A 14,933-nucleotide genomic window follows, 5' to 3' on the forward strand; every position below is an offset into this window, starting at 1 on the left:
ACGTGAAAAAGCCCCCTGAAAACGTCTGTACACGTTCCAAAAACCGTTACTATATGTAAACAATGGTCAAAGTTTGTAACTTGCAGCCCCTCCCCCGGGGACTGTGGGGGCCTAAGTTATCCCGAAAGACATAATTATCAGGTTTTTCGACTACACTTAACATAATGGCTATTTCAAAATTTTGATCCAGTGACTTTGGGGAAAAATAAGCGGGGGAGGGGGCCTAGGTGCCCTCAAATTTTTTGGTCACTGAAAAATGGCACTATAACTTTTAATGTTCGTTGGAATAAGCCCTCTCGCAACATTCTAGCACCACGGGGTCGATACGATCGCCCCTGGGGGAAAAAATAACAGAAAAACAAACATGCATCCGTGATCTGTCTTCCGGGAAAAATACAAAATTCCACATTTTTGTAGATAGGAGCTTGAAAATTCAACATTGAGGTTTTCTGATATGCTTAATCTGATCGTTAAGATTCTTTGACTTTTAGAGGATGTTTCCCCCTATTTTCTAAAATAAGGCATATTTTCTCAGGCTCGTAACTTTTGATGGGTAAAATTAAACTGACGAAACTTATATATTTATAATCAGCATAAAAATGCAATTCTTTTGATGTAACTGTTGATACCAAAATTCTATTTTTTAGAGTTTTATTTATTATTGAGCCGGGTCGCTCCTTACTGCAGTTCGTTACCGCGAAGTGTTTGACAAGGAAGGAAATGGACTGTCGATTGAAACCGAGGTATTTTCTAAAGAAGGGCGTGGAAGACTATTTGTTCCATAATGTACAGATTTCTCAGTTAAATAGTGTAGGCAGCTATTTATTTCAAATTAACTTCGGTGAATTGATGGGAATAAATCTGATAAGGGAATGACGTTATCATTGGTCTTATTTGGCTTTATATTTTCTTTTATTCTATAAATTTAACCAATAAATGACAAAGAAAACAAACATGGAAAATGAAGAGATAATAGACATAAAACGACATACAGCACTACTTACAATAAAAGTCAATATAACCGACGTATGAAGTAGCTAAACTTCACTCCGTGTACCCACCCACTGCTCGCGTGGTGGTGTTGAAAATTGCTACCACAACCTCTATGAGTGTGGGATTATTCTTTTCTTCGCTCAATCAATCAATCAATTTAAGGTTCTATGCCAGGTAAGGTTCTATGGCCAGGAGAAAAACAGGGGAGAAAAAATGTACAAAAAAAACAAATACTTACTCACTTTTGATAAAATGTTTAGATGAACTGTTGATCACTTTTTTCATTCAATTTGTATTTACTTGGTATTTGTCCACTAACTTAGTCCTTAGTACTTCAGTTTCTCATTGATGCAAGGCGATTCGATTAGTGAACGTACTTGTGATAAGCTTGCTGTTCAGTTTATACTATATTCCTTTATTTTTTTTCTCTTTTTCTGTACCCACAGTTTTTTTTTATTTGTCGCGATTATTTCTCATTATTTGTGTGTCAGTTTTCATTTATTGTAGATGTGAAATACCGGCTTTCCGGTTCAGTTACTAATTAAGTATATATCTACCTGTTATACCTACCTACTTTTAGAGCCATCTGTTTCAACCGGTCTTGATATTACACGAGCTGAATCGTTTTGCTCAAAGCCCATTCAAATAATACCAGATAGGCTATAGACCCCCTGTGGATATAACGCGTGTTGTATCGCAGCCTTTTGTAAAAGGTCTTTGAAGAATTTTGCATACTTTTATCATTCTAATAGCATAATTATAGATTTATAGTTTATGCTTGTCAGATTGCCTGATATAATCTATAGAGATAGTATTAACTGATATATGGTTGCTTTTTTATGTGCAAAACAGCCACGCGTTGGAGCCACTTTACCTAGGTAAAACTGCGACCACACCACGTGTGCTCTATTGATGATTATAATGGTCGACTGTGAAAAATAGAATCAATTAATTTCAGAATTCGAATGTTATTATAATGAAATTAAATGACAAGGGACATAAATGATATTATATTTCTATGTATTTTTAGATAATATTTATCAAATTCTCTACATGTTTAGCGAATGGGGGGGGGGATGATTACATTTACGCTCTGCTCCAGGAAGACAAAAATAAAATTAAATCACTAAATTTTCTTTTACAAAAAAATGTCCATAAAAGAAAACTAAATAGAAAATATAAGATGGTAGTAGTACGTCCTCAGTTGGTCCCCATAGACCCATGATTTCCTTTGGTAAAAGAACGACACATTACTTGACTGAGCCAACAAGTCATTGATGATATTATGTTCTTAGAAATACATTCTAAGCAATCAATGTATTGTTTCTGGGATGCTAGCCAACTTGTGCTAAGCATCAAAATATCGTAACAAGTTAAATGCGCAATCGATTTATCAATTGGAGTTGGATATATGGTAAATGCTATCAGTGATTTGTTTCCCGGCCCCTTTTTTCGTATCACTCTATGAATTTACATACCCCTGTGATTTGAGATGCTTGCTGAATAGAAATCTTTTTTTGATGTATAATGAAACTTGTTTCATTCTCCAAAAATTGTAATGACTACAACCGGCCAGGAATCTTTTTTGTAATTTAATGGTCCTAAGCACATCGGGCACAAAAATGTATGGTTTACATTTATTAGTTTTTAGTTGTTGTTACAACAGTGGCTCTAGTTCAAGATAGCAAACTTGGCCCACGACTCTCATTACCGTAACTTATTCAGGGGCGGATATAGAAAAAAATCTTGGGGGGCACTGGACCAAGGGTGCCAATGTGACTCGAGGTGGACACCAAATTGACAAGTTTATTTTCAAAAAAGAAAAAAGAACGAAATAAGGTTGCCAAAAGAGTCTTGGGGGGAGGGTCACTCCCTACCACCCCATGCATCTGTTCCTGCCCTAAATTACTTTAAACTCTTTCATTCATCTAATTTCAACCAGATTAGCTATATATTCAAAATAAATAGATAGATAGATTTATCACACGAAAGCCCTGTAGGACCATTCCCTATTTAATTAGTCGCAAAACTAAAATTAAACGATTTTTTTTTTAGTAGGGAAGGGGTAGGAGCAGTTCAAAAAAATTCCTCCTTAATTTAAATTCATGTTGTAAGGTGCCTTATCATACCCCCACCATTGACGCCCAGAAACCGTACCCTAAACCGACGGGTTCTTAAGAAAGAGATTAAAAAAAATCTCCCAAAAAAAGAAAAAAAGAAAACACAATCTGAAGATGAAGATCTAGCAAGCAAGTTCTTCAAAATTCAAAGGATCTGAATAAAAATCAGACTATCAGATTCAGCATAACAGAAAATCCTGCTGTAATGGTTTCAAACTTCTATCTACAAAAATGTGGAATTTGTATTTTTTGCCAGAAGAAAGATGACAGATGCGACTTAATTTATGTTTTTATTTTTTCCATAATGTTTCAAGCCACTGCCCCTAGCAGACCAGGAGAGGGCTTATTTCAACAGAAATAAAAAGTCCTAGTGCCCTTTATAAATAACCAAAAAGATTAGAGGATACCTAGCCCCATCCAGTGCCTCTTTTACCCAAAAGATACCCGATCACAGTTTTGATATAGCTATTTAATTCAGCAGAGCTGAAAGGTCCAATAGCCATGTATTTGGGATGACAAAACCTCCACAACCCCTGGGGAAGGAGATGAAAGTTATTCAATTCGCCCATTATTTACATATAGTATTTTTTTTGCTAAATATAAGAAAATTTTTAGGGAGAAAATTTCCTGCGGGGAGGAGGGTATTTTCCCCGAGGAAAATTTTCTGTGGGGTGAAGTTTCCGGGGAATTTCTTCACGGAGGGTGGAGAAGGGTAGTATGTTATTCAATTTACTAATTATTTACAAATAGTATTTGTTATTGGGAAATAGTACAGAAATTTTAGTGGGGACTTTAAGTGGGGGTTGGGGGAGTTTTCCATGGAGGTGTGGGGGGATTTCCGGCATGATTTGAAAAACAATACAACTGTTGTTTTAAAATACATGTAAGGAGAATTTTCTAGGAGGAATTGTTAGGAGAAAATTTGCGGCGGAATCTTCAGCGGGAAGGGATTTTACTCAAAGGAAATTTTCAACAGGGGGTTTTCCCGCGGAAGCAATTCGCCTCCCCTCGACGAAGTGAGGGGGGAATTTCCTGGTATGTTTAAAAAAAAAGAATCAGTTTTTCAATGGAAAGTAGGGAGCCACATCTCTCAAAGGAGAAAAAGTCAAACTTTAGGGTAAAAAGCAAGAGGCAGAAGATTAACATTTAAAATCGGTGAAGACACAGCTCCTTCTCACCGTACAAACAACTTCTCACTTGTCACCCCCCCCCCCATCCCTCAAAAATTTTCTGGCAAGGCCCATGATACCCTGCCTCGCATTTTCTCCCTTTGTGCCGGTATATGAATGTGATATCTATACTACGTAGAAAAAAGAATGTAGCAGTGAGTGATACCATTACCATCACCACCCAGTGCCAATAAAATTGAGTAGACCAAAAATATTCCGAGATTCAAGGGATTAGAGAGATTTACGAAGAAATAAGTGAGAAAAATGGGTGTTGATTTAAACAAAGCAGTGAAGTTTGCAAAGTTTTTGAGAAATTATTGAAATTAAAAAACTATCTATGGGGGTATTAGAATTAATAGAGATGAAGGGGATTTTAGAATAAATCCAATTTATAATACTTTAATTAAGGAGCAGGTAAAATCTTCAACCAGTAGTGATTTACATAATTGTCCTGGAACAAGTGACAACCCTGCAAGCGAAAGTCGGGATGAGGTCAAAGCTGGCAAAAGTCAACTGACTGCAGCTAAACTAGCAAATAAAAAAATACGTTTAATTTATAACTAATGAGAATGTTTATTAACCTGTGAAATCTAGTTGGGGGTGATGGACCTGGGGTTTTGTGACCTTTTTAGGTTTTTTCAAATAAATATAATCTTCACTTGTAATAGATTCAATTTATCCACTGAATGTTGAGAGGAGAGCGACCCATTGTTTCACGCGTTTTGGTTTTATTCTTACGTAGTACCATCAGGGCTGGAAGTTGTTTATAATGTGGGTTGTACTTACTTTTTTACTCATTTGTTGTTGTTTTTTTCGAGTGTTTAGTTTTCGTTTTGTTTTTGTGTTATGTTAAAAAAAAGTTTTCGTCTCTCACTTAGTTTTTTTTCGCTCTTTTTTCCGTTGAGAAAGGCTCGCGGACGTGGTACCAAAATTTTCGGAGTTCTTTTAAAATTAAAAATAAAATTTTATTTTTATTTTTTGTTCAACGCTTCGTAGAAATTATAACCTGTTTTGCTCGCTTAATTTCTCTCATATCAATTTCTACCTCCCCCTCCTTCCCCAAAGCTCGTTTTATTTTTATATGAAGGTTCAGTGAAAATTAGGCCAGCAATATTGTTTTAGGATTGATCTAAATATGTATTTTAGAATGTTTTAAAGTAATTTTCAGAATTCCATAGTGCTTCTTTACGGCGATTTGAACTACTAAATATTTGTCTTAAAATCCTGTACCTTAACCTTGCTGAGACCTGAGGTTTGGCCAGATCCCGCAAAATTGCCAAAATAATTTTTTTTGTCAGAAGAGTTCCTGAATTTCAAGTATAGTCTCTGAAAAAATACCCCCTGTCCCCTATTAGATATCCGATCTATTAGATATCCTGATGGTTGGACATCCGATCTCAATCCTTAAAAAATTCTAACTTTGATATCAAAGAACTTGGATTTGCGTCTGAAATAATTGTTATCTAGAAAGAGCATAGAAAAAATAACGAGTAGTGTATTCACCCTGTCTCTTAAACTCTAATGGGATCTAGATATATCTACCCAAAAATCACAATATTTTTGGAAAGTAAATTCTATTTCTTTCGGGGGTTTAATTTTAGACCTTCTATTCGCAAAACACAATACTACTTACGTGATGGTGGCTGTTTGGGAGCTACCACACCACCAACTGGACTGTCACTTACTGGCACATCGGTAAACACAACTGCTGCAACTTTGGTGCATGTTGAATTGTTCCCCCCGCATATACCACACATATCTACAGTTATTCCAGAGTTTATTTTCCCATCACAGCCTATTCGCTAGAAAAAATACGGAATTACTAAAAAAAATAGATCAAAACGATAGAGATATATATAAAACAATGTTTCAGTATTTTTCTAAAGTAGCCATTATTAATCCATGTCACTAACCTGTCACTGATAGAAAATGGCATTAGCCTTATAATGGGCAGTGCTGCCAAAGTAAAGAGCGATACGGCTTAACTGTATTAATTTTTTTCGGGACTATATCACAAGGACTGTGGTTATAGAAACTTCGGTCATTCGATTGGGAAATGAAAGCTCTAGCATTCTATATTAAGGTTCAAATTTATTCGGAGGACAACCATCCTCCCTTGCCCTATTTATTGCCCTTCATCAAAGACATCAGGTCAAAATTTTGAGATAGCCATTTTGTTCAAAATAGTAAAAAGGTCAATAACTCTGCCTCCGTCGAGGACACGCCATCCAAAGACCCTGGAACAAGGACTGTAAGCCACGCAAATTACCCACATAGGGTTTGTTATTGCGAAAGGGGGCATGTTGGATCCTGGGTATCCAAAAAGGCTTGGGGCATTAAGGTGGGACTTTTAGGGAATGTTGAGGGGGATATCGAACTAAATCAAAACATAATCCGTGTTATCTTGATTTATATCTTTTTATCTAAATCCTTTTTTTAAGAGTTTCGGTTATTATTGTTACCGGCCGATCTCTACTTACAGTTTGTTGCAACGAACTGTTTGATACATTGACTTTCCAATGAAATTGTGCGTGTACACAAACAACCTCCCGTAGAAATGTTATTTAACTCTAAAAAAGGTGTCCGTCAGCCGCTAATTAAAACCGAGTGATGAGTTTTTCACTAAGAAATAATTTAGTTATAGTATGGAAATAATTTAGTTATATTTATGTGTTAAGTGCTTTTTGTTCCCGACTCTGTTGAGTTTTCTCACTGTCAGGTATTTAATATTTTGTGTAAATATAGTAGCTACAAATATGCGCTAACTTTAACTACAGGGGGAACAAAAGTGACCCAAACAGTTGGAACCTTGACGACTTAAGATTGCGGATTAAAAGATTACAGAAGATTAAGGATAAAATAAGATTACGAAAGGTATGAATCTCCAAAAGTACAAAATCGACTACACTGAGATGTGTACCCAGTAATTGCCAGTGGAGCGCTGCATTCGTTAGCCGGGGATTGTCCATACTTAGTACGTTGTCAAGGTATCTCCATCGACGAGCTCTTATCATATCTGTCACACGATGCTGATCTGTTTCATTACGGATGATTTTGGATGATTATCCTCTGCTGCCAGTGAACGTTGACACTGTTTTTCACCTATTTGATTTTTATCTTTTCATTTATTATTCCTTTCTTGTTTTCATACAACTTCTTCTGAGACCTGGGTTCTTGAAAGCAAGAATTCTCCTGTCTTGTTCCTGGTTCAAATGCCGGGTTTCGGCAACGAAAAGCAGAACTGGCATGAAACTTCCGTTCCATACAGTTCCCATCTCCCTGACAGTCTCTCTGAAGAGTTCTTGAAGTCGTTGCTTGCATGGTTCTAGTATGGCGATGTTTTCAAGAAAGCCTATATCTCTCAGGGGTACTTTAGGATTCAGCTGGATGCCGTCTGTGATGGTACTTCAAATTATGTAGTCAATTACAAAGATAGTGACAACAAAACACACCCTTGTTTAATTCCTGACAGGATGTGGAAGAAATGCGTTTGACCACATGGTGTCTTTACACAGCACTCATTGTTTTCAGAGAGAGAGAGAGCAATGATCAGCAAAACTATATTTTTCAGGATTCCGTGGTGCAGTAGGATCTCCCAGAGACTGTGGCAGTCCACTGAGTCGAATATCTTCTCAAAGTTGATGAATACCATATAGATATTTGATTGCCACTCTCAGTGTTTTTCTATCAGTGACTGTAAATTAAATATCAGGTCTGCACAAGAACGATTCGGTCTGAATCAACGTTTATGGTGACGGAGGTAATTGTCGAGCTGATCTTCTGCAGTAAAATTTGTGAGAGCAATTTACTGGGTATAGAAAACAGGCAGATTCCGGACCAGCTGCTTGTGAGGATTGCGTCCCCTTTCTTGAAGATCCTCGCAAAAGTACTGTGTTCTAGTCAGAAGGTACTTTGGCTGCAGCCCTGATTGCTGCAAGTAAAGCTGTTCAAAAAGTCAGGCACGTGATAACGACTTTTTTATCATTTCGACGGAAATTCAGTCTCCACCAGGTGACTTTCTATTTTTTAGCTTTTTTGCTGCTGTTGCAATTTCGGTGGATGACGGCTAATAGAAAAGTTGCTAATAGAAAAAGTTGCTAATAGAATATCCGGGGGGCTGTCTAGTGCAAGTCTATTTAACAGCTTTGCAAGTTGGCTAACCTGGACTTCGTTCACCATAGACTGCTTGCCTATCAGGATGCCCGAGGGGTCTTTTACCGGTCCATGCTGAATAGAAGAATTCTTGCCAATTATCGCATTTGTGATTTTATATACAGCTCTTGAGTCATCTTTCTCCACTGCTTCTTCTGCTTGCGCTGGTTTCGGCTCAATCAAATTTCTCCGGTCCTGTCTGGTACTCTTTTTCACTCCTTTAACCAAGTTCTATATTCTTCGCTTCTGAAGATCTGGCGGTCAGGGACTTTCTTTTGAGTAAATGATGCTTTTACTTTTTTCCTTTTCTCCATGTGGGCCCATGTTTTGTCTGACAGCCATTGGTCCTTTGGACTCTTATGGTAGCCAATAGTGACTTACGGCATCATTAAAACAGAGCTTTACGCTTTCCTAGTTTGTTTGGTGTCGGCATCATCTGGCAAAGACGAAATCAAATCTATTTTGCATCTGTACCTTAGAGGTTGCTTGAATTCTCTCATCCACAGTTTCTCTTAATCGAAGACTGGGTTTCAGGTACCCTTTTTGGCGTTTTTGTTGCTTTTAATTTAAGGCAGACTTTTGCTGCCATTAGGTTGTGGACTAAGTCAGCATCAGCTCTGTTACATTATATAAAGTAAGGTGGATCTCCGCTTCTTGCTCCGGAGATAGTGGCCAGTCTGATTTCCGGTAAGGCAATCGTGGGTTCTCCATGAATATTTGCGTACCTGCCGGTGGGCAAGTACGGTCCCCCCTATTATAAGGTTGTTGTTGGGTGCGAAGTCAATCAGTAGTTTACCGTTTTCGTTTTGCTGGCGTAGTTCATGCAAAACTAAGGACTTGTGGAGGGAACGATCGGTCTCTCCCCGAGTTGCTTTCGTGTTGAACTCTCGAAGAAAACAAGTTATGTGGTGTTGTGGTATGTCTTTGGCTACAGAGTTGAGTGCTCTGTTGAATTCGTCTTGGTCGAAGTCTTCACTGGTAAATGCGTAGCATACTACTACTGTCAGTTTTGTATGCGCGCTTATGAAGCGAGCTTTCAGGATTCTGGATGATATTAGCGTCCACTGCAGAAGTGCTTGAGAGGTTTTATTTGCCATCATAAGGGAAACTTCATATTCATGTCTCTGCTCAGCTCTGGTTTGGACAATAATTGCATTTCTGTCAAGTTTATTTGATCTGTAGTCTAGCCATCAGACCTCTGACAGAGCCAGAAGTTCAAGGTGGTAGTCTTGCATAGTTCTCAGCACTTGCTCAGTCTTGGAAGCTGGAGAAACTGTGCGGGCGTTTCAGAAACCAAATATAAGGTGTTGTTTTGCATGCATAAGTCTTGTCCTTGGGCGCGCAGCAGTCGTCATCAAAAGAGGGTTTAATCCGAGGCTCAATCTTGGTCTTTCAGTTGCAGTGACCTAGGTTAGTATGGGAAAATCATGGTAGGTTGAGTAGGCTATTTGAATTTAAGCTGGTAGGCCTTTAGCTAAGTTAAAGTACTGGACAACAGAATCTGCTTCCTTTACCTTCCCCTGCATTTTATATGGAAAGGCAAGGAATCGGCAGTTTTGGGTAAAAAAAATGTAGCTAAAATCTAGATAGCGTTGGTGATGCTTCTTTTCGACTGTAGCACTACGTTTCTACTCATTAAGTTTCCAGTCCTAAATTTCCCAGTTTTCCCGCGCCAGTCTCCACTCATGAGTTTTCCAGTTTTCCAGCTCCAGTTCCAACTCATTACTTCCCCCTCATAAGCTTTCCGGTTTTCCAGCGCCAGTTTCCACTCTTATAAGTTGTTCGTATGCTTCGAAGAAAGCTGCGTACCTGTCTATCTCGAACATTACATATGTGAAGCTAAATGAGGGAGAATAAGGAAAAAGAAATAAGGGAGAGGAGAAAAGGAAAAACAGGGATAAAAAGGGAAAGAAGATAAGGAAACATTTTCAAGTTGGCTCTTATTTTCCTCGGCTGTTTCATATCATTTGAGGATAACCGTTTTTTTATGTTAAATATATATAATATATATTTTTTAATTAAGGGTAATAAAGATACAATTGTCAGTTAAAAATACAAATGGCATAATGCTTAATTAAGTCTTTGACTCTATAAGGATTTGCGTTTATGTATGTATGAACATTAATTGGCCAAAGGTCAATTGGTTTAAACCTGTACTTGGCCTCATAAAAAATGTTTGTGGGTTGAAATTATGCACGGTAAATTGTGCGTATATCTAAAAGCTACAGAACACGAGACTTGAAAACAGAAGTTAATTTTACGGTCCCCAATGTACAAACGAATTTATTGAATAGCTACTTTCGGGCACTTATTACATTAAAATACTTGAGATTACATTACATTACTCAAATAACACTACTCAAATTATTATACAAAAATTACGCTCATTACACGAATTGAAATAAATTGCATCAATTACACTAAACGCATTAGATTGCATTACACTAAAATAAATTATGTAACTTGAATCGTACTAAATTTCTTCTCGCGTAACTACTACTACTACTACTAATAACTCACTGCAGCACCAAGCCGCCTGAGGCCAACACAGCTACGCACGCTCTTTCTCCAACCTATTCGTTCTTTACTAGGTTAAAGTTAACTTTGCAACCATGATACAATTCAAATTAAAAAGACAATTTTGATTAAGTTTTGGCTCAGTTTTAAAGTAACAAAAGTAATCATGTGAAAAGAATTAGTGGCATTGTAACAAGCATTTAATTTATTATCATTAAAAAAAATTATTTGTCATTTCTCCTAAAATTAGAAATAGATCAGTATCCACAAACCTGGTTGGATATCTGGTTGGCTGACTCAGGAATAAGCCTTGGTTTTGGTGGGTTTTTGGGAAAATTTGCAGTCCAATACAAAAAAAAAAAAAAACTATAATTCCTTTTATATTTCAAGAATTTGAAGCAAGAATTTGAGTCTTAAAAGCCAATTACAGTGAATTCTAATCGAACAACAACACCCAACATCAGTCAAATCATTAATTAATTAAAACTAAGAACAAAATTTGCAAAAAAACCTTCAACTAAAGGAAGAATGGTCCCAAAGGCAGAAGAAATTTGTTGTTAATATCTGGATCATTTCAACTTTTCGGCTTAAATATTTCACAATTTCGACTTTGTCACTTTTATCAATTATTTTTCCACTGAGAGGGGCTATTATATATTCAGTAACGAATTCCTATATTTTAATTTAGATCCTTCATGGTCGTGGAAGAACGTCCACGTTCCTTTAAAATTTAATATTTCTAATTTTCGCTCAGAATGGAAATACAGCTAGGTGTTCGGGGTTTTACGTTATAATGTTTACCCATGTACCTATTGTATCTCTAAGTGGAGTTGCCAGTTAGAGTTGTAGAGTTTGTGTGTATTTTGAAATGTTAAAAATTCCTGTGTGTCCAGTAATAAAGAATAAACTTAGTTTCAAGCAGAAACAGTGTATCTCGAGAACATCTTTTAAAGACGATGGAATTGTCTTTCTTGAAGAAAAATGCTTCACATCATTTTCAAAAATTTCGGGTTGACACAAACAGTTGAAAAAAAAATGAAGGCAAAAAAACAACAAAAAACAAGAGCTAAGAGCTCATATGGCACTTGTGACGAGGCCGGAAGAGCCAAGAGCTCATATGGCATGAACTCTAGCAAAATTCTAAGAATTAATGGATTGATTTAAAAGGAAATCCGAGGCTTAATGCCGATTGGGATTTAAAATAAGATCTCTGAGACACGAGGTCCTTCTAAATATCAAAATTCATTAATCACCCACTCAATAAGTTCAAAATACCTCATTTTTTCTAATTTTTCCTCCCCCTTCTGCCCCCAAGATGGTCGAACTGGGGAAAACGACTTTATCAAGTCAATTTATGCAGGTCCCTGACACTCCTACCAATTTTCATCGTCCTAGCACGTCCAGCAGCACCAAACTCGTCAAAGCACTGGACCCCTCTAACTTCCCCAGAGAGAGTGGATCCAGCCCGGTTATGTCAATCACGTAGCTGTGTTGGCCTCAGGCGGCTTGGTGCTGCAGTGAGTTATTAGTAGTAGTAGTAGTATCTACGACATTTGCTTATTCTACCCACCAAAGTTCATCCCGATCTCTCCAATCTAAGCGTTTTCTAATATTTCCGGTTTTCCCCTCCAACCTCCCCCAATATCACCAGATCTGGCCGGGATTTAAAATAAGAGCTCTGAGACATGAGTTCCTTCTAAATATCAAATTTCATTTAGATCCGTTCACCCGTTCAAAAGTTAAAAATACCTCATTTTTTCTAATTTCTCTGAATTAACGCCCCCTAACTCCCCCAAGAGAGCGGATCTGTTCCAATTATGTCAATCACGTATCTAGAACTTGTGCTTGTTCTTCTCATCAAGTTTCATCCTGATCTCTCCACTCTTAGCGTTTTCCAGGATTTCCGGTTTCCAAGATTTCCATTTCCCCCTCCAGCCCCCTATGGTCCTGGATCCGATCCGGATTGAAAATAGAATATCTGAGACATAAAATCTTTCTATATATCAAGTTTCATTAAGATCCGATCACCCATTCGTAAGATAAGAATACCTCAATTTTCATGTTTTCCAAGACTTCCAGTTTCCCCCTCCAACTCTCCCAATGTCGCCAGATCTGGTCGGGATTTAGAATAAGATCTCTGAAGCACAAAATTCTTCTAAATATCATATTTCACTAAGATCTGATCATCCTTTCGTAAGCTACAAATACCTCATTTTTTCTATTTTTCCGAATTACACCCCCCCCGCTCCTCCAAAGAGAGTGGATCCGGTCCGGTTGTGTCACCCACGTATCTTGGACTTATGCTTATTCTTCCCACCAAGTTTCATCCTGATCTCTTCACTCTAAGCCTTTTCCAAGATTTTGAGTTCCCCCGCACCAACTCCCCCCAATGACACTGCATCCAGTCGGGATCTAAAATAAGAGATCTGAGTGACGAGGTCTTTCTAAATATGAAATTTCATTAGGATCCGATCACTCCACCGTAAATTAAAAATACCTCATTTTTTTCTAATTTTTCAGAATTAACCCTCCCCCTATCTCTCCCAAAGAGAGCGGGTCTGTTCTGGTTGTGTCAATAACGTATCTAGGACTTGTGCTTATTTTTCCCACCAAGTTTCATCTCGATCCCTCCACTCTAAGCGCTTTCCAAGATTTTAGGTTTCCCCCTCCACCTCCCCCCAATGCCACCGGGTCCGATAGAGATTTAAAATAACAGCTCTGAGACACGATATCCTTCTAAATATAAAATTTTATTAAGATCTGATCACCCGTTCGTAAGTTAAAATAATTGATTTTTTTAATTTTTCCGAATTAACTGTGCCCCCCACTCCCCCCAGATGGTCGAATCGGGACAACGACTATTTTAATTTAATCTGGTCTGGTCCCTGATACGCCTGCCAAATTTCACCGTCCTAGCTTATCTGGAAGTGCCTAAACTAGCAAAGCCGAGACAGAATTTGCGATCGCTACATTTCACTTGGTTAATATCAAGTGCCATAAAAACTACTGCTGATACAATTCCCATTACCATGGTAACGTAAATTACTTTGTTTCTCAAACTACCTCAGTATTCACTTACAGTCGCACGTTTCCAGCATGATCCCTCTATTGCATGGGTAATATTTCTACTGCATGTTTTTAATCGTATGATTAAGGGGACGCTTACTCCCTACACTTAGTGTACATCTTTGGAGCTTGACTTATTTTGCCACGCGTGGTAGACTTCCGCAACATCGTGCCTTTCGGCGCGACCCATGTAAACTTCATGGCAAGCCTTGCGCCGTTCTACCAAGCGAGGAGCGTCACCTAGTGTACACGATTTTTGAAGGTGGGAGCAGCCCTTGTGTTGTAATCATTGGAGCGGATGGTTATGAGGTGACATTATACTCTCTTATATATTTTGTAGAAGATAATGATTGCAAATATTGTACAATATAAAATTCATTTATCTTTTTTTTGCTTTTAGTTCATTTTAATTAGTCTATAACGCAATACAGATTTCATAGTAAAATACACTCTTATTTTGTCATTATTTCTTTTAGTGGTTTCAATTAAATGAGTGATCGATGATTACGAACGTCCCCAAGGGATTTTCTTTTAAGGAAGTATGTCGAAAATTTTGTCCAAAAACTTCTGCTAACGTTGTGTGTTTTAGCCTGAAGTTTACTTCCCGTGGATAAAGTTTTTCTTGCATGTTGATCATGAAATTTGCGATCATGGCGTGAGATTATATTTTCTCTGACTTATTTGAACTTCTTGGCTTGTATAGTTTTAAGATAATCCGATAATAAAAGTTAGTAGCTGACTTTTCGCTTGATGTACAGTTTATTTTCCTTTTTATTATTATTTTTCATTTTATAGCACATAAACTTGCACGTAATCTTAATGCAAAATCCCTTTTCTTTTCTTGCTATATCAGAAAGAGTACTACACCGATTCCCCAACCAAAACACTTTTTAATTACAGTCTTCGCTACGGGAGC

At 37.6% G+C, this 14,933-nt stretch overlaps 1 protein-coding gene across 1 annotated transcript in view; it reads right to left on the reverse strand.

The window, feature by feature from the left end:
• The window catches only part of LOC136035225 (ADAMTS-like protein 5), a 263,978-nt gene that overhangs the window by 52,434 nt on the left and 196,611 nt on the right, over positions 1-14,933 (reverse strand). The window contains exon 7 of the mRNA XM_065716844.1: positions 5,916-6,084. Coding sequence (XP_065572916.1) covers positions 5,916-6,084 — 169 coding nt within the window. The remainder of the gene's footprint in view (positions 1-5,915; positions 6,085-14,933) is intronic.

The sequence above is a fragment of the Artemia franciscana genome, chromosome 14 (assembly GCF_032884065.1).
Source record: "Artemia franciscana chromosome 14, ASM3288406v1, whole genome shotgun sequence".
NCBI classification, from domain to species: Eukaryota; Metazoa; Arthropoda; class Branchiopoda; order Anostraca; family Artemiidae; genus Artemia; species Artemia franciscana.